Source organism: Meriones unguiculatus, chromosome 11, assembly GCF_030254825.1.
Source record: "Meriones unguiculatus strain TT.TT164.6M chromosome 11, Bangor_MerUng_6.1, whole genome shotgun sequence".
Lineage (NCBI taxonomy): Eukaryota > Metazoa > Chordata > Mammalia > Rodentia > Muridae > Meriones > Meriones unguiculatus.
The window spans coordinates 94,516,486-94,543,608 of NC_083359.1; the positions used below are offsets into that span (position 1 = coordinate 94,516,486).

General features: G+C 40.0%; 1 protein-coding gene across 1 annotated transcript in view; it reads left to right on the forward strand.

Annotated features, from left to right (window-relative positions):
- Fmn2 (formin 2) overlaps positions 1–27,123 on the forward strand; it is a 312,755-nt gene that overhangs the window by 41,012 nt on the left and 244,620 nt on the right. The window contains exon 3 of the mRNA XM_060364725.1: positions 25,352–25,499. Coding sequence (XP_060220708.1) covers positions 25,352–25,499 — 148 coding nt within the window. The remainder of the gene's footprint in view (positions 1–25,351; positions 25,500–27,123) is intronic.

Here is a 27,123-nt window from a genome sequence, read left to right on the forward strand (position 1 = left end):
GCCTTGAACTTGTGACAATCCTCCTAACTCAGCCTCCTCTGAGTGCGGAAATTATAGGCTTGAGCTGCCACACCTACTTTTTTATTATATCTTGTCATTTTTCTTTTTTATCTTTATCATTATCTTTATTTTTTACTTTTTATTTATTTTATCTTTATTTTCATTATACATTGTTATATTGTCTGAGTTTGGGAAATAGTAGTGTTTCTTTTTGGTTTTTTTGAGACGGGGTTTCTCTGTGTAGCCTTGGCTTTCCTGGACTCACTTTGAAGATCAGGATGGCCTCGAACTCACAGAGATCCACCTGCCTCTGCCTCGTGAGTGCTGGCACGAAAGATGTGTGCCCTGGTGGTATTTCTTTTTATTCCTATTATCAGTTCTGTTACCATTCCATGATGCTTATATAGCTACATCCTGTAGTCATTAGTATGTATGTTTTCAGGCATGTGTTAGGCATATGTGTCATCAACCATACTTGTGCAATTACTGTGTATAAGAATGTTTCAAGCTAAATGTGGTGGTTCATGCCTGAAATCTCAGGAAGCAGAGACAAAAGGATTGCCCTGCATTTGGGGCTACTCTGAGCTCTCGTGTGAGTTCAGTCAAGCCTGGGTTACATTATGAGATCCTGCCTTAAAGAAAAGAAAGAAAATAATATTTTGATCTCATATATCATTTAATATATAAAAATATGCTGTTTGATTAATCTTACATAAGAAGGGAAAGTGGATGACTGTTTTTTCACTTGCATTATTATCAATCCAGGCGTAGTATTGCAGGGTTGAGACAGTGACTCGGTGGTAGAGCACCTACATGGCTTAAATGCATGAAGTCTGCTGAATCCAAAGAACAATCCTGATGACATAGGTGACCATAGGAAGCAGCATGTGATGATATGAAGCAGCATGGTTTAATACACACTCAACCTATGTGGCTTAGGTTCCACTGTCAAATCAGAAGAAGGCAGGTGCAGCCTGGCATCATATGACATCCTATTTCAGTCTCGTGTTCCTGACTGTTGTGGTTAGAGTGTAAAATGTCCCCTCCAGGCTCATGTATATGGACACTTAGTAGGTTCAGTCCCAGAATAGCAACAACAAAAATTATTATGGGTAGGAAGGGTTTACCAAGGAAAAGCGGTTAAGGGGTGGATTTAAGCAAACTACTGTGATGTTTGGCTCAGTGATACATGGCTGTTTCATAATGAAGCTCATTATTCTGTATGCTAGCTAAATTTTTTTAAATCAGAAATCTTTAAAAAGATACATTTGGGATACACTTTTTAAGGCAGCAACAGGCTTCCTTTGTGTTTGCTCATTTGAGAGGATTATGCTTCCTCAGACACATTTTGGCTTCCGGGAGTTGTACTCTGAGTATTCCATTTGGCACTCAGTGTGTGGTAGTTCCTAATTCATCTTGATTGTAGGTGGTGGACATGTATGAAGCCAAGTGATTCAGCTCAACTCTTTTGTCATGATTCTCTTTTCCTTTCCTTTTGCTGGATATGCCCAAGTAGCCATCATTCCTGTGTGGCGGAAGTATCTTTCTCATGCTCCTCTTTCCTTTAGCAGTATGTGTGGCACTGTGCTTCCACTGAAGGGTAGAATTGGGACACAAAGACCAAGCGAAGGTGCTCTGTGCTGAGAACATAGGCCACCAAATCAGGAGCTTGTAGGTTTTGCTTCTGAACTAATCCTCACCAGACTTTGGAAACCTGGAAGATTTATTATAGTTTTCATTGTCTGGATTTTACATAAAACAAAAGTTTTATATAAACAGCCAGATAGACAGCACTTTAGAATATAGTTACTGTCTTACAGACTTTGTCAAGCCTTCTTTGGTGTGGATTACACAGACAATACACAGTCTAAAAATGTGGCTGTGTTGCCTAATAAAACTTCCTTGTATAGGTAGGGCTGGAGGAGGGCAGCTGCATCTATGAAGTCTATTTCAGTAGCAGGGTGCAATTGGTTGCCTCCTGGTACATTACTCAGGTAATATTTAGATGGTGAATTTATTCAATAAGATGACTTTTCTCTCTCTAACCATTTGTGGTTACCAATCAGTCACAAAATATTTATAGTAAAGGAACTTAGGGCAGTTTCCAAGTGGGAAAACAGAGAGGAGAGCCTTGCTTTTCCTTTAGATAGAAAGAGTGGTCACAATGTTTAGAGGCTGATGGAGGACAGGAGGGAAGGGAGGTGTGGAGTGAAGGGGACCTAATAGGGAATGTAAAGTTAAAGGTGGAGGAGATTAACATTTGAGATTATAAGCATTTAGTTCTAGAGAGCCCAAAAAGGATAAGATATAAATACAGGTATACTTCTATAAAAGAGGAAGATGAACTTGAGTGGGATGGGAGAGCAGAAAGAAGGGCACAGATGTAGTCAGCCTTTTGATGTTCATGGCTGGAAGGTGGGAGTGGGGCTCCCTAACTCGATTTTTCATGAATAAGATGTCCGTGGGGGCTTATAAGAGGCATAGGACTTATTAGGAAGCTCTTTAATTTGGATGCTATTCACTTTGGAATGAGGACAGAATAGAATTAAAAAGGATGCTTTTGGAGAGCCAGGCAGTGGCAGATATTCTCTCTCATCCTGGTGTTGTTTGAATCTGTCAAAGAGGAGTCATTCAACCAACCGCTCTTGAGGTGTCTGTTCATGAGTGTATTGGCTACTTTTCTCATTACTGTAATGAAACACCTGGGAAGAGGTGACTTACAGAAAGTAGGGCTTCCACCTGGTTCTGTTTCTATGGTGTGAGTGTGTAGCCTGATGGAGGTGTGGCAAGGGCATGACTCACAGCTGTAGCAGCAGGACTGCAGGGCTGATTGCTCACAAGTAGGTAGACCAGAAGGCTGAGACGGTGTGTCTAGCTCTTCATGTTTTTTTTTCTTTCTTCCTGAGAGTATGAGTTATTTGCTAACCTTGACTCATTTTTTTCAGGCTGTACTAGGCTTCAAGTCACTGTCAGTTCCTTGCTTGGTTCTTGTTTGTTTTGAATCCAGGGCTTCCTGTGTGCTAATCTTGTGCTATGCTCAACTGCATCGCTAGCCATTGGTGCTTATAATGCTCTCTCCAGTCTTTAAAAGAATATTAAGGCCACCACTCCAGGCTTCCCTGTAAATGTCTCGTAAATATTCATTTAATCTTCATGATGATCCTGGTGAAAGGTTGTATTCTTTACAGAAGAAATTGAAGCATGGGGAAGTTATGCTCTTGGATGCTCCTACTTGAAGTCCATTGTCAGCACAAATTCCCTAAAATGTATTTTTGAAGTTCTGCCCATCTCTTGCTTTAATGTGCCACTCATAGGTTCAAAGCCTTCCTTGTCCTTAATCTGCTGTACTATGCATTTTCTGAGGCTTATAGGATTTTTATATGTAGAACAGGTGATGTGTAACAGTTTCCTAGCTGATGGCTTTTGGGACATTTCTTCTCTGTGTTGTGCAACTGGCATGAGTGTGCAGGGTTAGAGACATTGATAAATTTATGTGCCTCTTTCCAAAAGGTCAGGGTTTGTGGATAACAGTAAATTTCTGAGTCATGTATGTTTCCTTGGGTGTTATCTACCATGTAATACCTATTTTACTTGATTGCATGGCTGTTGACCATCACAGGTTCTTTTATTCTAATCTTAATTATTAATGTTAACTACCAGACCACATACTATACTTCATGTAGTAATAAATATTTATAGAATTGCTACAAACAAGATAAAAATACTGATGCGTTCAGAGATGCCTTAGTGGAGGCAAAGGCAGAAGGCAGGGAGAGTTATTATTGTTGGCCTGATAAGATATTAAAGAACTCAACTTGAGAGCTGCTGGAGACATTCCAAGCTGAGCCAGTTGAAAGAAGATTGGCAGAAAGTTAAGTCCAGGTGAGGCTCATGAGGGCTAATCATCTGAATGGACCATTGGAACAATAGAGACCAGATGGAGCTGAAGTCAGGGGGAAAATGATTTTTTTTTTGTTTTTTGGCTTGTTAGTCCTGTGCTACAATGTGAAAGATGGATGACAGGTTTGTCAGGACCACTGTGCACAATGCTAGGCTTCCTACTTCTTGTGACTGGTTGAAGGAGTCACATCCTTTGTGGCATTAGTGTGTTTGTTAAGTTCTTGGGTCTGGATTGGCTTCTGTGGTTTTGATGCATTTTTAGGCCCATGTGTTCCCTATTGACTTGGGTTCAGAAGTAATACTTTTCAGTGGCATGAGGAGGTTCTCATGGATCAGGGTTGGTTGCTGACTTGCCCAGCAGAATTGTAGAGTCCTGCTTCAGCATGTGCACTCAGAATGGAGTCTAGTGCCTGGGTAAGTCACAGGCTAAAAATCTTCTGTTAAATGACAGCTATAAATGAAAATGTTTAATGATACCTCTTATTTCCTATGCTAACTTAGATCAATACCAAAGAGGGCCCAAGTTTGCATCCCCAGCGCTCACATAGAAAGGTGGGTGTGGAAGAATATCTATCTAAAAACCCAGTGAGGATGGAACACTGGAGAGAGCCATGCTAGATCCCTAAAACTTAACTGACTGGCCTTACAGGTTCAGTAAGGAATGCTGTCTCAAAATAATAGAATAGAATAAAATAAGGGGGGGGGGTAGGTAGAGTTTGCTCCACACTCCATGCTCACACATACATACCCATAGGAACAATTATACATAGCACAACATAACAACAACAATTAATAACAAATAAATAAATGCCATTGTTCCACATAGCATGGAGTAACCTAGACTAGGGTATAGCCTTTTTTTAATTTATTAAAATTTATTCACTTTTTATCCCAGCTGTAGCTCTCTCTCTTGTCCCCTCCCAATCCCTTCATCTCCCCCCAAACCCCTCCCTGAGTCCACTGATAGGGAAGGTTTTCCTCCCCTTCCATCTGACCCTAGCCTATCAGGTCTCATCAGAACTGGCTGCATTGTCTTCCTCTGTGGCCTGGTAAGGCTGCTTCCCCATTAGGGGGAGGTGATCAAAGAGCAGGTCACTGAGTTCATGTCAGAGACAGCCCTTCTTCCCATTACTAGGGAACCCACTTGGAGATTGAGCTGCCATGGGCTACATCTGTGCAAGGGATCTAGTTTATCTCCATGAATGGTCCTTGGTTAGAGTATAAGTCTCAGAAAAGATCCCTTGGCCCATTTTTTTTTGGTTCTGTTGCTCTCCTTGTAGAGCTTCTGTCCCCTCCAGGTCTTTCTATCTCCTCCTTCTTTCATAAGATTCCCTGCTCTCTGCCCAAAGTTTGGCTATGAGTCTCAGCATCTGCTTTGATACCAGCCTGGTTCATGCACAAATGTTTTTAACTTGTGGTATTGCCCTGTCCATACTATCGGCTCTCTCAAGGAACAGTACGGAATTTTCTGTTTTAAAGACATTTGTCTACACAGTAAATGATTAATTTTCAATTCTGTGGTGCAGTCATAAACTATCAAAATTGAAGAGAAGTTTGGCAAGTATCTTAGCCCAATTTTCTTAAGCTGTCCAATGAGGATATTCAAATTTTGAAAGTGGGAATAACTTCCAGTGGTGGAAATGGGTTTAGAGAACCAGAATCTTTTGCCCTATAATTCGTGCCATTAGGAGAGGGAAGTTCCTTTCATTTGAAACAGATTTTAACCTTCCTCCGTTATCATTAATTTACGGCCCATGTGATTCATCACGGGTGCTTCTAAGAAAACATTAGAGCTTCAAAGATAAGCAACAACCTAAGATGAGTGGAGGTTGGGGTTACATCAGTACCCTGAGAAATCTCCGTGCGAAAGGAAGGCAGCTGCTACTTGGCTATGATGAAATGATACTTCAGTGACATCATTAAATTGTGTTTGTGAAAGCAGACATAGTACGAAATGAGGAACTTGTAAAGTTTCTGAGGCTCAACTTTAGTTCTGCGTAAATACTTACTCTCAGGGCAAGAAACCGTCTTATCCATGCAGCATATTGAAGAAGGGTGCTCCACGGGACTTCTGATGGAAGTCCTCTGAAGTTGTGTTGGAATACTCAGCCCTGGCAATTCAGTTTACCAAAGCCAAACTCCAAATAAGGCCAAGAGCTTTAAGGTCATTCTGCTGCCAGTTTTTGTGTCCTTTTGCAATTCTACTATCTCTGGTTCTTCTTGGAAAAGCTGCCCAAGAGGGTAGTTTTGATCCAGGACTGAAGGGCTAGATTTGGGGGTCAGCTGATGCAGAGAACTTTGGGTCCATGTCAGTGAGGCAGAAACAGCTTGAATTGGAGCCTTGATTAGGAATACTGGGGTCCAGTGTGGCCACTGTTTTCTGATACTTCTTGCAAAGCCATTGGGCTGTCCTTGAGGTTCTGCTGACTCACCTAGCATTGTGAGCAGAGGAAAATCTTTATTTTACGAGTTGCCCATTCACAACCAGATATTCACAGAGCTGGGATTATAATGGACTGAACAATTCTGAAACTGAAAACTACCTCATGTTTTAGCAAATATATGATAATACTGAAGATAACCAGATAAAGAAACTTCTGAGCAAAGTCCAATACCTGTGGTCTCAGGATGCTGAGGAGGAAACCATTTTTTTTTTTTTTTTTTAGTATTCTACTTTATTTTACTTTTATAATTATTTTTAAAAATTTACTTATTTACTTTACATACTGATCACAGTCCCACCTTCCTCCTGTCTACCCAGTCCCACCCTTATATTCCTCTCCCCCCACTCCTCCTTCCCCTTAAATGCAAGTGATTTTCAGATTCACTGTAGCAGCAACCACACTATGTACTGAAACAGAAATCCCGAGTTTCAAACCTTAAAAAATATATATTTTAATATATTTGTCCCTCATGAGTCGCAAAGTTTATAACTATGACAGGTGTGGCTCATGTTGCTATTGAAAGATGTGCTTTTAGACTGGGCTGTAGCTCAGTGGTAGAGCACTTGTTGAGTGTGTCTACAGCCTTTGGTACAATCCTTATCACTGTCGAAGGGTGGGTGGGAGTGGGAGGAGAAGAGGCTCTGAGACCCAGACCCTGTGGGTATTTGAGGGGTCACTCTTGCCCCCATGTAAGAATTGCCTAGTACTGGGGGGTCAAACCCAGGCCTCTGTGTATGCTGGCATGCTCTCTATCACTGACATGTGTCCCTAGGCCAAAGTAATTTTTAAAAGCATATACTGTGCAGGGGTCCTAGGTCATCTCCACAATGGGAAGAAGGACTGCCTCTGACACAATCTGATTGGCCTGCTCTTTGATCACCTCCCCCTGCGGGGGGAGCAGCCTTACCAGGCCACAGAAGATGACAACGCAGCCACTCCTGATGAGATCTGATAGACTAAGATCAGAAGGAAGGAGAGGGGGACCTCCCCTATCAGTGGACTTGGGGAGGGGCATGCGTGAAGAAGAGGGAGGGAGGGTGGGATTGGGAGGGGAGGAAGAAGGGGTTTATGGGGGAATGCAAAGTGAATAAAGTGTAACTAATAAAAATAAATAAATAAATAAAGCATATACTGGGGAATAGAATGTTTTATTTGTTATTTAGTAATTTTAAAGGCTAGTCTTAATTTAAGCTGTTTTGAGAAATTTATGTATGTACTTCTGAGTTGCTGGATATCCATCTGATATGTTTACAGTGCTGTTTTTTTTTCTTTTTGTTTTTTTGTTTGTTTGTTTGTTTCTGATGGCTTCCAGATGATATGCCCTTGAAATTATCATTTTTTAAGACCGTTTGGAGATGGACTATGAAGTGCTGGTGGTGGGTGGTACTTACTTGGTGAGGTGGAAGGTGAGAAGATGGTTGGCGAATGAAGATGGATGAATCTGAGTGTGTTTGGTGCAGGTGGCAAAGCTGAAAAAGGGTAGAGAACAGGGATTTTCGTTTCTTATTTTTTATGTCATGAACCTCAGCACTTACAGAGGATGCATATTTTTGGCTGTGCTTTGATTAGTTGATAGCAATTTGATTTTAATCTAATTTCACCTTTTGGTGTGGAGACTGAAGCTTAGAGTGGACGAATGGCTTGTCCAGAATCGCACAGTTTTGGAAACGGCAGACATCTAATTTCAGCTCTCGAAGCTGTTGTCCTCCACATTTCACTCCCCATAACCACACTGCTGGCTTCTCTTCCCTTCGCTGCCGATCCTCTTGGTCTGAATCACCTTTGTCTTGGGCCAGAGCCTACGCAAAAGTCTCTCATTAGTTTCCATGCTGCTACTCTTGTTCTCTTCAATCTTTTCTTCTCTCTAAATGAATATCTCCCCCACTCCCTTCTCTCTGTGCCATTGCGAGGGAAAACCTGGACTTTGTGCTGGTTTTGTCAAGGGCTCTGCTACTGACATTCACCCAGAACTTCACGCGATTGATTTTGAAACAAATAGTAAAGGGCCTTGTTTGCTGTGGTGGGCATGTTTTAACTGTGGGATTACCCAAGCTTTGTTTCTGGCCCTCAATGATTCCCTTGCTGCCTCTTGCCAGGCCTGTAGCCTCCTCTTCCTAGTTTCTGTGCCCCTGGGAGCTTTCTAAAATGCTGATTACTGGGCTCCCCTTTAGGGAAAAAAAGCAACAACAACAAACAAAGCATAGAACATCTTTGAGGGTGGTTAAGGGGGCTCTTTGATCACACAGGTTTGGGAAAACTGCACCCTGGGAGAAAACATGTCCCATAGAGAGGAGTTATTATTTAGACATAGAAGCTGTTCTTGGCCCTTTTCCTTTTAACTCAGAGGAGGCCTCCCTTTGAATTCTCAAGGGTTATGTTCAAATGATGAGATGCTGTGCTAGGATTAAGTCTAATGATGGAACATTTCTACTTCGTTAATTTTGGTTAACTTCTTGTGTATAATTGAGAAACTTCTCAGCAGCGGGAGTGGGGTGAAAGAGAAGAGAAAGGGGAGAGGTGGAGGAGAGGGAGGGAGAGAAAAAGAAACTGAGCTCTGGGATCATCAAATCTTCAGTGGAATTAATACCACCTTTTATTACTTATAAAAACTTTCTATTTAACTCTTTCATTTTTCTTTTCTCTCCACCCCCCCTGTTATTTCTTAATGATTATTTTGTTTACTTTTATTTTTTTGAGACAAGGTCTCATAGAGTCCAGGCTGACCTGGAACTTGCTATGTAGCTAAGGATGATCTTGAACTCCTGATCCTCCTCCTTCTGCCTCAAGTGCTGAGCTTGCAGGTGTGAGCCTGTAGGCCTGCCTTATGTGTTACTGGGGATCAGATTCAGGGCTTTGTGCACACTAGTCAAGCTCTGCTGACTGAGCTAAACTCCATGACTCTTTCATATTTCAAAAACAACTACTTGAAATATAAAAAACAGGTATTCAAACTTGGAAATGTAACTGAGTAAAAACCCTATCTCTTAAAAAAAAATAAAGACCATGTTTATTTCTGTTCAGTATATACTGTGCTCTTGGACTTAATCCTGGACTTTTCCTAAATTTTTTTTTCTTTTTTCTGTGTTGCCACACCTCTTTGAAATGTACTTTTGAAATGCAAAGCATCGTAAGTAATAAAGTTTGGGAATGTTAAAAATGGTATCAAACATTCAAACATTCCTAAAAAAAATTAAAGGCCTTTGTGATAACCATGTCTATAGAATATATATTCTAGATTAAGAATTTTACATAATGAATAAATACATATATATGTAATTATACATTTCACATATTTTTAAGTCTTGCATCATATATACAAATTATGACTTGAGTTGAAGTGATTTAGGTGTATCTATCAGCATGCATAAAAATGAGAAAGAGGCAATTAATATTATATTATTCCATTTCTTTATTTTGTGCATATTTTTGCATTGCTCATTCTTATATCTGCAGTTTGTGCTGGAAAGAGTATTAAATTGAAAGTTGTTTCTTTGGCTGATCTCTAAGCTCTCCGATGTGGCAACCGAGGTGCTAAATTTCAGTCAAAAATAGAGCTGGGCTTCAGTTTGGACATTTCCACATTTCATGCACAGGGAGTAGCTTTGCCCTCTGCTGGTCATTTCAAATTCTGCAAGGAAATTCTCAGTGTTGTTCATTTCTAATTACAAAGCTGTTGGGAGACATTTTAAAATTTTTCTACTGTGAAATTTACTAGAAAATTACAGCTTTCATTTTTTTTAATAAAATACTTGAACAACTTTGTAAAATTGGAGAGAAATGAAGCTTTAACTATTTCCCAAGATAATAACATTTGTTGTTTTCATTGCCATTTACAGAACAAAACAAGGATAATTGTTAAAGGTTACAGCAACACTAGGGAATTAATTTGAATGTGTATAAATGATAATGTTGAGAAAGACCCCCTTTTTCAAAGGGGTTTCTCCACCAGTGTTTCTTGGCATGTTAAACTAACATGCCTTCCTTTCAAATGAGACAAGTTTTTAATCAAGTTGAATTTGCTAAAGGATTGACCTGCACTGCAGTACTTTTCTTTTCTGAGGAACCACACGGCTGTACAGGTCACTGATGCTCACACATAGAGTGGGCTACAAGGCAAACTTTGAGGCTAACCATCCATTAAATGTACTCAACAACAGTACAGATGGGCGCTGGCTCATTTCTTCCATACTCAGGAATAAAATGAGCAGCCATACGTAATGGCTATTCTTGGTTGTCAATGTGACTGTATCTGGAATGAAGCACAGACCAGAACTGGAGAACACACCTGTGAATTGCATCTTGAATCAGGAGGACAGGAGCATTTAATCTAGATCTTGAAGAGAGAAGACACACCTTTAATTTAGGCCATACCTTCTGTTTTAAGCCTGTAGAAGGACATGGAGAAAGAAGACTTTGATCTTTGCCAGCTTACCCTTTCCTTCCTAACACATCCACTTCATTAGAGCCTATCTCTGCGGGATTCCAGTATATATAGAAGACTAGCTGAGACATCCAGTCTTGTGGGACTCAGTAGATACTAGGTTCTTAGACTTTCCATTCATAGCTAGCTATTGTTTGGCTAGTTGGACTGCAGCCTGTAACTCATTCCAGCAACTAACTTCTCTCATACATACATATATATGACAGAGACATGCAGAGAGAGATTCATTCCATAATTTCTATGATTCTAGAGAGATCCCTGACTGATACACAATAAGTCCCTCACCAATCCCGTATCAAGTCAGCTGGAACTAAGATGGGCAGTTTTACAAAGGAAAGGCCAAGCAAAATACCTAAGAGAGGCACATCTTGTTTACAGCCCCATTGGGTCAAGTTTTAACAAGGGTTACATTGGCATTTAATTATAATTTCAAAGTAAAGTACATCAAAAGAGTTTGGAGTCCCACAATAGGATGTTTGTTTTTTTGTTTGTTTGTTTGCTTGAGTCTTGCTATTGAAGCCTGGGCTGAACTAAAACTCAGTCCCTCGATCCCCTACCTCAACTTTCTGAATGCTGTAATGTGTTCTTTAGCATTCTGGCTCCAGAATTGACACTGTTTTTAAACTCCTTTGCTAAGGACTATGACCTCACTAGTAAAGTTAACCCATCATGGATGACTCTTTTAGTGACTGTAAAAAAAAAGACTCCTGGAGCTCTTACATAGCTTCGTGCTTTACCTGAGCCTTAGGACACCTGTGGGAGGTGTGGCTGAGTTTCTTTTGGGGGGAAGGAGACTGGTTGTAATGATTAGCAGAGAGGTGACTGGGTCTCAGGCTGTTAAACTCTGCAATGCCTGATTTGCAGTAGTCTTTGAGAGTCTTTCAGGATAATTGCTACAGGCTGCGCATACCAATGTGTTAGGGTTTCAGAAGTCTGTTTGAAGGCCAAGGGACAAGTTCTAAGAGGAGCTTGCCTCAGAACAGGATAAGGTCAAAACAAACAAACAAACAAAACATGATCCAACTAACTGTCCACCGCTCTGGTAGGGTATGGATAAATTCTACAACTTTGCACTCTGTTTAAGTGTTGATTTAGAAAGAACTAGCTCTGAGTTTCTGTTTTATTCTATCAAGTTATATTGGAGCTCTATAAGTGAAATACTTGCATGTGAGGGATTATCTTGTTTTTACCCTGTGATGATAACTAGTCATACAGTGCTAGGTTTCTCCCAACTACTGAGATCACTCCTGATCTTAGTACCCATTCTGGAGTCTGTTCTATAAGTAGCAGTTCTCACAGTTCTTAATCTCAGTTGCAGCTTGCTTCCTGTGCTATAAATAGTCACTGACAAGCTTTAATGCGAAGTTTGAATTTTAGGGTTTTTCCTTTCTTATGAAGAGGTCTAACAGTTAGCATTAATGTATGCACTACTTCTGTTTCCTACATGTTATCTTGAGCAAATTCTTAAACCTCATCTTCAGCTCACACCTTTGAGAAATGTCAGCTGGAGTGTGAAGACTGCATTTGGAGGGCACATGTCTTAGAAAATCGTGAATGCAGTTTCCTATAGCATTTCCTTTGCTTAAGAAAATTGTTTGTTCCTATATCATCTTCACTCATTTACTTAAAACAACATTAATGAACACTAAATGTTTTGCTAATGTGCACTATTTCTTTTCATTCAATGTTTTGCTACTGTAAAAAACTATTCATTGCATCTAATCATACACATTTCAGTGGTTATAGATGTAGCTGTTTGTGAAAAAGTACATAAAAGAAATCTGATGTTCTAGATTAATTATTTCCAATTGAGAGCTCAAGAATGACTATTCATTGTTGTTCTTATTACTTTCAAGTCCTAGAAACTTTATTTGAATAGTTAGGAGCTTTCCTCAGAGATTCATTTTCACACATTTGTCATGCTATCTTTATAACTATAAATGTTCAGCTTCAACCACATCAAAAAGAAGAAAAAAATGAACAAACATAGAAAAATAAAGTGTGTCATTCTGATTTACACATCAGTTGAGAATCCTTAGAGACATATGCACAGACGTGAGGGTTCTATGTGGATCTTCAGGCAGTGTTACTTTTCCATTGATGCCAGCTATAGAGGTAAATTATGTTTAGTAACATATTTTATTTTATTTTGTTAATTACACTTTGTTCACTTTGTATCCCCCCATAACACATTTATACACTATGCTGGCATATTATTCTATGAATGTTCAAAGCACTGATATAAGCATTCTATAAAAGTATAATGTCAACACTGATACATGACTGTATAGTCTAAACATAGCAATAATCCTGTAATATAATTTATTATAATAGTTAATTTATATAATTCTATTTTATACTCTTTATTCATAAAACTATATAACATCATGGTCTAGGCATTATGTATGTGAGTCTTGCCTTTTGCTTTTATGATTGTTTCCTGATTGTTTTTACTGTACATAGTTTAAAAATAGCCTTTGTGATTTGATTTAAAAAAGGGTAATTGTCTTGGGGAGGGGCATGGGAGGAGATGAGGGAGGAAAGGTGAGATTGGGAGAGGACGAAGGAAGGGATTACAACTGAGATACAAAGTGAATAAACTGTGATTAATAAAAAAAGTAAATAAATAAAAAAAAGAAAATTGTCTGTTACAGAATTTCATATATTCGTTGCTTTTGCAAGAATGTTGAGGACAGAAAGACTGGCTCTGTTAACTAGAGCTTTTAGGGTATAAGCCCAGACTTTGACATCACTAATACAGTAGGTTCAGCCGTTGTCACTTGTCCTGAACAGGAATTTATTAAATGTGGCCACATTGGGAGAAGAAAAACTAACCAGAAGAAGAACTTAGATGGCATTACATTTGCATGACTAAGCAGTATCATAGTCTAGGTGTGGTCCTGCCCACCACCGACCCTCATGAGCCTGATGGTCCTATAAGATGGTCTAACACGTCAAAATTCTGTGAAATTTCTTCCTGGGAGGCAACTCCCCACCACCCACCCATAGCACCTGAGAGTCAATGTTTCCCTTCTTTCAGCATGAGGCTCAGAGGGAAATTACAGTTCCTTGGTAGTCATTGTTTCTGCAGCCTGAAAACTGAAGGAAGGTTTTGTTTCCCCATGCTTATTTCCTGGCTTGTGCTTCTTCCTTTCTACAATTTGTTACATCATTATGAGGAAGATGGAGACAGAGATTTGAGAATCTCTCCCCCTAGTTTTGGCTGAAACTGCTCAGTTCATCATTCCCGTTTCTCTGTGTGCCGTTCTCCTTTATGTGCCGGCGAATTTAGAATCGATGAGCTACGCTCTCCCCATGTTGCTCAAGTTGCCTCAGAACTCTGGGTGCTGATAGGACTGGGGTGGAGAGGTGCTGTTCATGGCTTCACTTGGGAAAAACAAAACAACAAAACAACAAAACACCATTAATGGCTTGAATGGGGAATGTCCCCACAGACTCCTGTGTTTGAACACTTGTTCCTCCTGGGGGTGCTGTCTTGAGAAGCTGTAGAATCTTCTGGACATGGGCTCCAGCTGACACGTGTAGGGCTGTGCACATGGGGCTTGAAGAGTATAGACTGGCCTCTCCTCTGCCTCAAGCTTTGTTTCCTCATAGTCCAGACATGAGCAGGCAGACTCACAGATAGCATCCACGCTGGCTCTGTGCCTGAGCCATCATGATGGACTACCGCCTCTGAACCATGAGCCCACATAAGCCTTTTCCCCCTTAAACTGCTTGTCAGGCGTTTGTTCACAGGGAACAAAAGTCTGTGCTCTGATACATGGGATAGAAGAATGTTTCTTTCTCCCAAGTTTTGGAGTCCAGCTTCTTGTTGGGATGACTGGGGTACCTGGTAAACACACTAATTCTTCAGGTACAAAAGGCGATGGATTGATGGAGGATACAGCATCTCATAACAGAATTTAAAATAACCAGTGACGAAAGATAGACTATAAAAAACTATTTGGCCCCCCTCTGATCTTTTTTTTTATCATAGATGTGTTTATTCTCTATCTAGCCAGGGACAAAGACATTTTCTTTTAGAATGGGAATCTCTGTTACACTGGGCTAAATCCCTCTTACCTTAACACACTTGTGTCATGATGCCCAGCTCATACCCAACTTGCCATGGGGTATGCTGACTATTTAAAAAGTAGGCAACTCAGCTTTTGTCTATGGCCCTGTATTCCTCCTCATCAGTTTGATGGGAAGTTTGTGGTTTTTCTTAGTGTGATTCTGAAGGTACTGGTTCAGTGTCCCGCACTCAGGGCCTTGAGTCATCTTCATCATTTTTTCTTCTTTTCATATACGCATGTCCAGGATTTCTTGTGGGCAAAGTTCGTGTATGATATCATTTTATCCCACTCCGGTCACAAAACATTCTCTTAAAACTAACTGTATTTATTGCTGTTTTTAATATGCACTGAAGGTATGATTTTTACATCTAGGTTTCCAGAAGAACACAGAAACATCATTTTAACCCAAATGTTTCTTGGTTGAGATTCACACACTTTCTGTTAATCATGATCAAGCTAACAACGAGTAAAAGAAGCTACACTGGATGGACATCTCCACAGGGCCTATCCGTTTCAGACAGTCCAGGGACAGCTTATATTCCGGTGTGTGGGAGGAGAGAGATGGTTCCCAAAGTGGAATAACAGCAGATGCTATGAAGTGCTGTGTGCTGTGACTATGATGTGGAACAAGCATGGGCTGCTATAGAAGGATGAACCTTTGCTTCTGCGTTTGCAGGTCAAGTGGAAGATTCTAGGAGTGTCAGTTACTTTTCTGGTTACTGTGATAAAATGTCAGACAAAGGCAGCTAAGGAAGAGTTTTGGATCAGGGTTTGGGAAAACAACTCGTCATGGAGGCAGAGGTTGTGAAGAAGCTGGTCAACACTGGTGCTAGACTTGCTTTTACCTTTTTATTCAGCGATTCAGTTCTCTCCCATGGAGTGATGCTGTCCACATTCAGGGAGTGTCTTCCCCACCTTCAATCACTTAATCTAGAAACTGTGTTACTGAGATGTCCAGACATGTGTTTCCACAGAATTCATAATGTTGAACCTGACTCTTCATCATTACAACAGTTTGTTGGGGGGAAAAAAGCAAAATTTTTTGACTAAAAAAAAAAAAAAAGTACTTATGTTTATGTGTATGTGTACTTGCCAGTGTCTCTCTGTCTCTGTGCGTATGCCATGTGTGGTGCCTGTATAGACTAGAGTATTGTATCCCCCAGAGCTGAAGATACAGGTGGTTATGGGCCACTCAGTATGGGTGCTGGGAACCAAACCCATGTCTTCTGGATGAGCAGCGAGCACTCTTAAAAGCTGAGCCATCTCTCTGGCCCCAGGAATATTTACAGAGCGTATTTACAGTGAAAATCCCATTCTCATCCTCAGAAGGTGTCAGCAGTTAGTAAGAGCACTAATTGGCAAAGAATGCGATCCTGTACGGTGGGATGGGATGTGTAGGAGGACCCTACTGAAGCTGAGAGAGAACTCTGAGTCCTCAGATTACACAGGATTTATCTCACCCGAGGAAGTGGTACCCTCAGCCCCCCTCCCCTTGAAATATATCCTTTTAGCCTTTCACTGAGAAATTAACCCTTCATTGTCTGCTAAACCAGGAGTGACTTTCTCTGAAGAAAATACCAAGCAAGACAATACCTCAAGGCCCACCAATAGTTGCCTCTAGACCTTTAGCCAGACTCAAGGCAAAGCAGGCTCCTAGAAGGGAGGTAGAAATTGTAGTCCATGAGGAGGTGTGCTACGCTACTAAAGAGCTTAATGAGTTTGCTAATGTATTCAAGCAGAAGTTTGTCGAGTATGTGTAGGAATGGATTTCAAGGGTGAGGTATAAAGGAATATAAAACTGGATCAGCCTGAGTAGAGATTCTAGCTATAATATAGACGCTCGCACAGTTTAAAAAAAAAAAAGGTGTCAAATGTTTGTTTTAATGGTAGGCTGAGCAGTTTATCAAAAGATAGCCTACTGAAAAAGGAATTGGAGATTCCTGATATCCTTTGGCTTACTGTCAATGAAGGTATTTTAAGGCTTAGGAAACGCTGTGCTAGAGAGGGTATGTGTATAAAGCCTAATTCTCAGCAATGGGAAGGCCCAGAAGACATGCCCTTCACTAATTCTATATGGTGCAAAATGGTGAGAGGGACAGCACATTTAAAGAGTTTTGTTGTCACCCTTTTCCTTCTGCCAGATCTTAGGGTTGGAGATACTGCTGCTCAATTAGATGGATGCAATGCAATGGGTTTGACTATGCCCCAAAAAGGCAAGGGCTAGGTGTCAGCATTGAACCACCAAAGGCAAGGTGATTGTAGTTATCATAATGGGCAACATAGACAAAGCATTGTTCATAATGACCTGACCCTTTAATGGTTCTCATAGGCAAGATGAATTTTAATAGTGGCATGACACCTATGTATGGTTCTTTGGTACTGGCTAATTAACCATGGTGTTTGTAGGCATGAAATAGATAAAAAGTTTTGCTTGACCTGTAGAAGCAAAACATTTCTCAAACAAATGAAAGCAAGACTACAGTGGGTCATGGCAAAAGGCAATCTTGGCCATTGAGTCAGACTTGAGCTATGTTGCAGATCCAGAACCCCTTGAATGAAGGGTGGTTAGGTTTCCCTGATGGAGGACTTTGATAAGACACCTAAATATTTTACAGTTAGTCTTTTTCCAATTCTTCCCCAGGGGGACCTATGTCCTTTTATAAGGGTAACTATATCCTGTGGGGAAGAAAACAGTCAGACTATCTGGGGTCTATTGGCATACTGGTTCTGCTCTGACAATGGTTCCTGGAGATCCCAAGAAACATTGTGGCCCTCCAGTTAAAATAGGGGCTTACAGAGGCCAGGTGATTAATGGAGTTTTAGCTGAAGTCTGATTCACAGTAGGCCCAGTGGGTCCCCGAACTCATACTGCAGTTATTTCCCTAGTTTCCATAATCTAAAATTGGAATAGACATACTTAGAAGTTGGCAGAATTCACACATTGGCTCCCTGACTTCCGCAAAGAGGTCTATTAGTGTTGAAAAGACTAAATAGAAGCCTTTTAGAGTTGCCTCTGCCAAAGAAAATAGTGAATCAAAAATAGTGTCATATCCCTGGCAGAACTGCAGGAATTAGTGCTGTCATCAAGGCCTTGAAATATGCAGGAGTGGTGGTTCCCACCACATCTCCTTTTAACTGTCTTAACTGGCCAGTGCAGAAGAGGAATAGATCTTAGAGAATGACAGTTGACTATCAAAAATTTAGCAAGATGGAAACTCCAATTGCAGCTGCTATACCCGATGTAGTGTATGTAGTGTCCTTACTTGAACAAATTAACACATCTCCTGGTACATAGTAAGCAACTATTGATCTCGAAAATGCCTTTTTCTCTGTATCTGTCCATAAGGACCACCAGAAGCAGTTTGCTTTCAGTGGGCAAGACCAGCAGTAGACCTTTACAGTTTTACCCAGCTGATATAATAACTCTCCAGCCCTGTGTCATAACTTAGAAGGGCTCTTGATCATCTGTCTCTTCCACAAAGTATCACATTGGTACACTATATTGATGACATTATGCTGATTGGACCAAGTAAGCAGGAAATAGCAACCACTTTGAACTCATGGGTAACTCATACACACATCAAAGGATGGGAAATAAATACAACCAAGGTTCCAGGAGTTTCTACCTTAGTGAACTTCTTAGGAGTCCAATATTGTGGAGCATGCAGACATTCCTTCTAAGGTGAAGGATAAGTTCTTACACCTGACCCCTCCTACCAATTTAAAAGAAGTACAATGTTTAGTGAGCCTGTTTAGATTTTGGAGAAGTATATTTCCCACTTGGCTGTGTTACTATGGCCCATATAATAAGTGACTCAGAAAGTTGGATCTTTGTGTGGGGCCTGGAATAGGAGAAGGCTCTTCAATAGGTCCAAGCTGCTCTAACACTTGGACCATATTAACCAGCACTTGAAGTGTCAGTAGCAGATAGGGATGCTCTTTGGAGCCTTTGGCAGGTCCGTCTAGGTGACTCACAGAAGAGACCTTTTGGATTTTGGAGCAAGGCTCTACCATCATCTGCAGACTATCCTCCCATTGAAAGACAGCTCTTGGCCTGCAATTTGGCAGCTGAATATTTGACAGTGGGCCACCAAGTTACCATGAGGCCTGAACTTCCCATCATGAGCAGGGTTTTTATTGAACCTACAAAGTCATAAAGTAGAATGCACAGAACAGCAATCTATGATCAAATGGAAGTGATATACATGCAATCAGGACCAAGCATGCCCTAAAGGCACCAGCAAGTTACATGAAGAAGTTGCCCGAATGCCCATGATTTCTGCTCCTGTTTCAATGCTATCTGTTGGCAGTTTCATTAATTGGTTGACTGAGGAAAAGAAGACTAGGGCCTGGTTTACTGATGGTTCTGCATGTTATGCAAGCACTACTTGGAAGTGGACAGCTGCAGCTGTTTTGTTTGACCTGTAGAAGCAAAACATTTCTCTAATGAGAGCAAGACTACAATGGGTCATGGCAAAAGGCAGACTCGAGCTATGTTGCAGATCCAGAACCCCTTGAATGAAGGGTGGTTAGGTTTCCCTGATGGAGGACAATACTGAAAGATACTGGTGTAGAGAAATTTTCACAGTGGGCAGAACTTAGGGCGGTACACATGGTCATACATGTTTGTATGTATGTACAAACAGGTGTGAGCTGTTTACCGATTCATGGGCTGTCGCCAGTGGATTGGTTGTATGGTCAGGGACTCCCAAAGAGCATGGTTGGGAAATTGGTGAGAAAGACATCTGGGGGAGAATGCAGATAGATTCCTCCAAATTGGTAAAGTATGTGAAGATAGTTGTGTCCTATGTAAATGTTCCTCAAAGGTAACTTCAGCTGAGGAGCAGTTCGGTAACCAAGTCAATAGTACGATCCTTTTTGTGGATATTTAGTCTGTTTCCCCAGACATTGCTGTCATTGCCCAATGGGCCTATGAACTGAACTTCACTGACTGCAGGAACCCAACTGCACTCAACTGGACTTCTTCAAGCTCAGCTCCCTCCCCTCTCACCGTAGTGCTCTTAAGTAGCCTCTCTTTCCTGTCTGTTATTGTGAGAGTTGGCCTATCCTATATTTGACTCATTCTGTCAAATCTTTTTCTGATTCTTCACTTTGTCTGCCTCTCAATTAGACACCATTGTTTGAGGTTAAAGGTGTGTGTTAAAGGCATATCTGTCTTCCAGCCAGAAGAATTAAAGGTATGCCTTAGGAGCATGTCTGTATTCCAGCTGGACCACACAGCTTAGATATTTGGATGTGATCCACAGTAGTTATGTTGCTGGATAAAATTCCTCTACACAGAATGGGTGGTAGAAGAAGCTAGTATCATAAATAGCAGCTAAGGCCATATGACCAGTTGCAGAAACAAATATTATAATTGACCTGAATGCTTCTGTTGTATTTTGTTAAGAATGTATGTGTACAGATATTTGTGTTTTCTCTCAGTTTCTTTGTTATAAGATGTAACGTCAATTAACAGTACATTAATGGTTATCATATTTGAGATATTAAAGGGATGTCTCCAAGGGACATTGCCATCTATTCTAAATTTATAATGTGTTTGTGGTTGTATGAGGAATAGTTTTACCGTGTTAGGTATAATTATGACCTGGTTAAATATATAATGAACACATCTGTGATTATATGTGGGATAATTATATTTTATTTAAATACTATAATGACCCAGTTATTGCTTTTATTTGGAAATTAATCATGACATAAGGAGATATGATTATATGTCAAATTGACAAGGAGTGGATTTGTGATAGATATTCTTGGTTGTCAGTTTGATTGTATCTGGAATAAACTACAGTGCAGAAGTGGAAATCTGAATACTATGATCATCGGCATCTTGAGGCTAGAAGACACAGGCTTTTGATACATATCCTGAGGCAGGATGACATACTGTTGATCTGGGCCATACCTTCTGCTGGACACCCATGTAAAGACAATCGAAAAAGAAGATGTTCTTTGCCTCTTTGCCCTCATCTTGCTAACACATCCATTCCTTCCCCGGCATTGGAGCTTACATCTTTGGGATTCCAGCATACACAAAAGATCAGATAAGATACCCTGACTTGTGGGACTGAGCAACTACTAGATTCTTGCAACTTCCATTCACAGTTAGCCATGGTTGGGTTAGCTAGACTGCAAACTGTAAGTCATTTCAATGTTTTTCTTCATATATATATATGAAGATATATTTATTATATATATGTTATACATATGTTAAATATGTATATAGATATAAATTTCATGAGTTTTATGACTCTATTGAACAATGAGAATAGCAACCATAGAGAAATCTTTGTGCTTGGTCTGAAAGCCCAAAGCCACTGGGATGACTAGAAAGTGAATTTTAGTGGGAGTTCTAACATGCAAAGGGTTGTTCTTGGTAATTTACTGAGAGTTTGATGTATAGAACTATCAATGGTCATGGTTTCTAATGTGGAAGGGCGGATGGGCAATAGTTTATAGAGTAAGCATTCTTCTTAATTCATATTCCTAATAATTTTGACTAACAGTATATAATTAATTAGTCCATTTAAATATCTTCAAAGCTGTGCCTAGAAAGACTGATGACTTGCTCAGTGGTTAAAAGTGCTTGCTATTCATGCAGACAACCTGAGTTTGGTTACCAGAACGAAAATCAGTTGGCTATAACTCCAGCCCTAGGGGATCATACTCCTTCCTCTGAACTCTGCAGGCACTATACTCACATGCACAGACATAAATGCACACACAAACACACACACGTAAACATACAAATGAAAGTAAATAAAATATCTTAAAAAGATCATCAGCATAATAAACCACTAAGCTGATTTGGGTACTGATGGATTAACCCCAATTAGATACCCTAACTTTTAAATAATGGCTAAAATTCGACTCATAAAAAAATGTGTAAGTTGCTGAAATGAGACTCATGATGAGTGAAATATTGAGGCATATCCAAACCTGTCTTCAAACTTTTCCAAATTTGGAAACACTCATTTTAGAATATTTAAAAAAAATGATGACTTGTTCAAAGCTGTGAGCACCTGCAAAGCAGTTTCTCTCTAGTTCATCCTGTGTTGCTCATGCTGCGTTTCAAAAGGATAAGGGAGGGAGGTGAGGCTGCGTCAGCTATTTTTCTGCAGCCATGTGGGAGACAGTAAGGCTGGTGTTAGTCTCTGAAACAGACAGCAACTTCGCTTCATGGTAGGGATTTTAGTTTATCTGATGCAAGACTAGAGCTGGGATGTTAGGAGACACGAATCACTTTGTGGTGGGCAGGCCTCCTATAAAGTAGGAATCGTCTCTTAGGATTTGCCTCTAAGAGAAGATACCACAATTTTGGAGCAGCAATTTGGAATTCATCCATCTGCTGATTAGTGGGAATCATATAGAGACAGTGAGATATGTTAGATTGATAGATATATACATCAACTGCCTAAGTAATACACAGGAAAAGACATGAGCAAAACAAGGTGCACATACGCAAGATTTGCTTTTCTTTTTGCAGTTCTGGGGATATAGTGCGGGACTAATGCTTGCCAGGAAACTATTCTATTGACGCACTACCATTCCAGCTAGAAACCCAATTCATTTAGACTTGGGAAAAGAGAGATGGCTCAGACCTTACGTGTGCTTATTGTTTTACCATAGGGCCTGAATGTGGCGTCTTAGCTCTCACTGAAGATGGCTCACAGTGCCTATAATCCCAGCTCCAGGGGTTCAGCACCCCTTCCTGGCCTCTGAAAGGACCTGAACACAGAGGTGTACATATGCATACACAGACTCACACACGCACACATGAATGAAATAATAATAAAAGAGATTTAAATTTTATTTAGTTATATGTGTAGAAATCTGAAAATGAGCTTTAAATTTTTTCTTTGCATGGTAAAAGGAATTTATATAATAGTAGATATACACTCAATAGTATACCTTATTTAATTAGGTAAAGCATATTTTTTCTGCAGTGAAAATTAAGGTTTTTCTGAAGCAATGCACACATACAATATTATACCCCAGTGAATATGGCAGAAAAGAGTTGTTTGTATTTGGTTTCCTCCTGAGAACTAAAATTGTATGTGGAATAAAATAGTGTGTGGGAAGTGCTTCGTGTTTGCGGTAACTGTTATTAGGTTAATGACGCCTTAGAAATGTCTTTGAGAACTCTGCTTTTGCTATGGCTATATGCTGAATTATGGTGTTTTTTTTTTCACTTCTTTTAAAATTACTGTAGTAGAAAACTCCCAAACTTCAAATCAGGGTTGTTTGAAGGTAGGATGAGAATAATTAGTAAGTGAATAGAATTCCTACTGTATTTGGCATTATTTATTAAACCCATGCAGGGAATCAAGATAACATGATATGCAGAGGTCATTACTATTCTGTATAGGGCTCAGCCAGGAAGGCGTGCCTGCTACACAATCCTGAATTTGGATCCCAGCTGCCATGTAAAAAGTTAGGTATGGCAGTATGTGCCTATAATCTTAGACAGACAATGTTTTCCCAGAGCCATCTAGCCCAGTCAGTGAGCTTCCAGGGCAAGGCTCTGTCTCAGAAAATAAGGTAGAGGTCAATATAGGAGGTCACCTGATAGTGCCCTCTAATCTCCACATGCATGTGTATACACATGGGCATTCACATGCACACATAAACAGAGACATAGAGACACACAGATGCACATGCAAACATTATCAGCAGCAGCAGCACCATCATCATCACCACCGCAACCATCATCATCATCATCATCACCATCACTGTCATCATCCCTCTTTGGCTAGGTCTGATCCACCTATTTAAAATCTCTAGGTTTTAGCCAGACACTGTGTGAGCGCATTTCTGATCCAGAGTACTCATCCTCCATTCAGTCCCTGAAAGAAGAAGCAATCCTTACTTCTAAATCCCCAATGTCATTGTATCATTTGTCACCAACAACCTCAGGTGACTGATTGTCACTCTGTCCCTTCCTTCCATTTTGTACATATGCTTCATGAGTGGCACGGGTGAGTCTCCATGAGCTATATTTCTGTGTGCACATTCTTCTTAACCCTGCAATATGTTGTGTTCTTAGCCATGATGTCCTTGTCTGTTTTTGATGTTGTTCCACTTGTGAAATGAGCTAGAAAATACTGCTTCTTTGTTTGTTTTTTTTTTTTTTTTTGTTTGGTTTGTTTTTTGGTAGGAATTATGGAGAATTTATTGGGTCGTTAAGCATTTGATGCATTTCAGCAGTGAAGTCATGGGGTTCTGCGCTTTTCCTTGATGGAAAATGTATTTATTCTTGGTATCCATCCCTGGTTATGAAAGTTTTATACTCCTTCATGGCTCAGTACTGGCAGGTATTTGCATTTCTTCTAAGCTAGAGAATTTCTTGGCATAGTATTGTCAGTAACGTCCAATGATTCTTGGTAATGTCCAAGCTGTGGGTTATGTTTCCTATTTGAGATCACATTGTATTTGTGTTCTTTCTCTTTCTTTGAGTTGGCTATTGGTTTTTCAGTTTTGTCTTTGAAGAACCATTTTCATCTTGTTGATCCACATGCATGAGTACAACTATATATTCATTTTTGCATTTATTGTGTTTGTATGTTTATGTACATGTGCATGCATGCTGTGCTGGGGTACAAGTGCAGAGGCCAGAGGACAACTGGCCACTGTTCGCTCTTCCCTTTTGGCATACAGCTTTTGGGGCTCAATCTCAAGTACTTATGCTCAGAAGTAAATGCTTTTACCCACTGAGCCAACTCCTCAACCTGTATCTATATCACCTACTTGGGGTCATCCAACTTTCCAAATCTTACCTATTGAAAACATTCTCTTCTAGGTTTATAATTATTTATGCAGTACATAGAACTGTATTGTTACACATAATCATGTATATCATATTCAAATATTTTCTTGACCTTTAGTACCCTTTTCCTGCTAATTCTGGACCGAGTTTGGTTTACTTGTTAAGGTTTCATGAGATGCATTTATAGGTTGTTCACTTGAGGTCGGTTTGAAGTTTAGATGTAGGCATTCAGTGCTATCAGCAGCTCTCTTTACAGCTTTTACTCTGTTGTGTGGGTTTTTATTGTGAAACTGAGAGGAAGTATCGCTTGAGTTCGATGGTGCCTGGTAGATAGTGAGAGAAAGGCTGCCTGACTTTCTCAAACCGACAATGATAAAGACACACCACATTCTGATGGATTAAACATGCAATTTCAAGAAGCTGTGTAACTCAGCATCTGCAGTGTCTCATAATTCGTGCCAGACGCATGTAATATCTCTTCTTCTAATCTGACAGATACAGGTTTTACTATAAATAATAAAAAAAAGTTTGGGGAAATTTGAGACAATCGGTATCTTAATGGCTCTATATTGAGTACTGTAGAATACCATTTTAATGTTTCATGTGTCTCTACATAGCTTTGTTATTTACGTTTTGTAATGAAGCAGCTGATTATTTTTATGATTGAACTGATGACATTTCCATTTAAACACCTTTTTAAATGTAGCAAGATCAGCTTTACACCTGGGCTGCTGTTAGTCAACCCACGCATTCGATGGATTACAGTGAAGGGCAGTTTCCCAGAAGAGAACCATCCACGTGGCCACCATCCAGGCTTCCTGACGAAGAGCCCAGTCCCAAGGATGTTGACACAGGTAGGATATGGGGCAGCCAGCCTCACAAGATTGTGTGATGTACTATGTAATTGCCACATTTGCCTGTTAGTGAGTCGCTGGTCCATTGCAGATGGTAGATAGATAGATAGATAGATAGATAGATAGATAGATAGATAGATAGATAGCATGTTTCCTGTAGGCAACTCATTGAAATCAGTGGGAAGCCTGAGACACTGAAAGTTCTTATGGCAATGTTCAAAGTTGCTGGGTTAGAAGGTAGAGGTGTAGCGATCTACAGGGATTCTCCAGTAATTTCTGCATCTACTGAAGTTTGAGAACCATTGTCTATAAACACCAGCCACCACCAGTTTGAAGCTCTATATCCTGTTTGGGCTAAGAGAACCTCAAAGGAACATTTTTCTCTACTCTCTCTGAACCTCAGTGCTTAAACTTTTCTTTGTACTTCTAAAAATTCTTTTTTTCCCTTTTTTTGTGATAGAGATAACTTAGAGAGGAAAATAGAAGTGTACATTTTCTTAAACCTCACTTTAAACTAGTTGTAATCTATTTTTTCTAAAATTCTTTTTCTGAAAATTCTTTTCCTTTTGTTATCTTAACCTATTTTCCATTATTGACTGTGAAGTTTATACGAGGCTCTCATCAGTATTAGTTGGAGAAATTCACTAGAATGATGATTCTTAATAGAATCCAGGTTCTCTTGGTGGACTGAGCAGGAGTAAGTACCATCTTCTGATGTATAAGGTGAAGACTAAATAGAACAGCATGGTTCCTATGCATAGATCTCCTTCCCCCAGATTTTCATAAGTGATACTGTGGGTTTCAGAACAGAGAATTGGACCACCTGCACTGTCTCAGTGATAGAGAGATGGCCGGAGAAGCTTAATGTTTGCTTGTTGTGAAAGGGTCAAAAATAAGACTATGAATCTTGGACTTTATGCTACATCAGCTTTGTGATATTAGGCAAATTTCCAAACTGCTAGATTCATTTCCTTATTCATGAAATGTTAATGAGAATAGCATCCACTGTGAGGCATCATTTTGAGTAGGGCATGAGTTCATATAAAGTGTTAGAGTGCATAACAGAGTGGATAACAGGGCCAATGGAAGCATTTGGTCTTACTGTTATAGTTATCATTAACATTATTTCACGTTACTATCTTCCTCAAGAGTTTTCTTTAAAATCAACAATGACTCTGTGAATGGCTTGCCAAGATTCCGTCTACCTTTTTGTACAGAGTCCCCATCCCTTGTTTCTTGGCAAATGGATTTTGTCATTTATTCTTTCTAGAAATGTACCAAACGGGAGTCTGCACAGTACCTCACATTTCCCTTTTGAAATGCTCCATGTTTTAGGGAAACTGTTTAGTATCCAGTAGTTGGCATATAATCCAAAAGATAAAATAAAATAAGTAAGGGTGAGAGGATATAGAAAATTGTTTCATGTAAGACTGTTTACAACGCTCATAGACAGCAGTTGATCGAGGGTACAGGCAGACATCCACACATCAAACTCTTCAGAGAAAGATTTGATGTGACATAGTGCTGAAAAATCTAACATGTGAATATGGAGATTTTTAATTTCAAGAAAGGAAGGATTCAAGCAAAGATTTTTGATCCCATAATACGTATGATTGTCTTTATG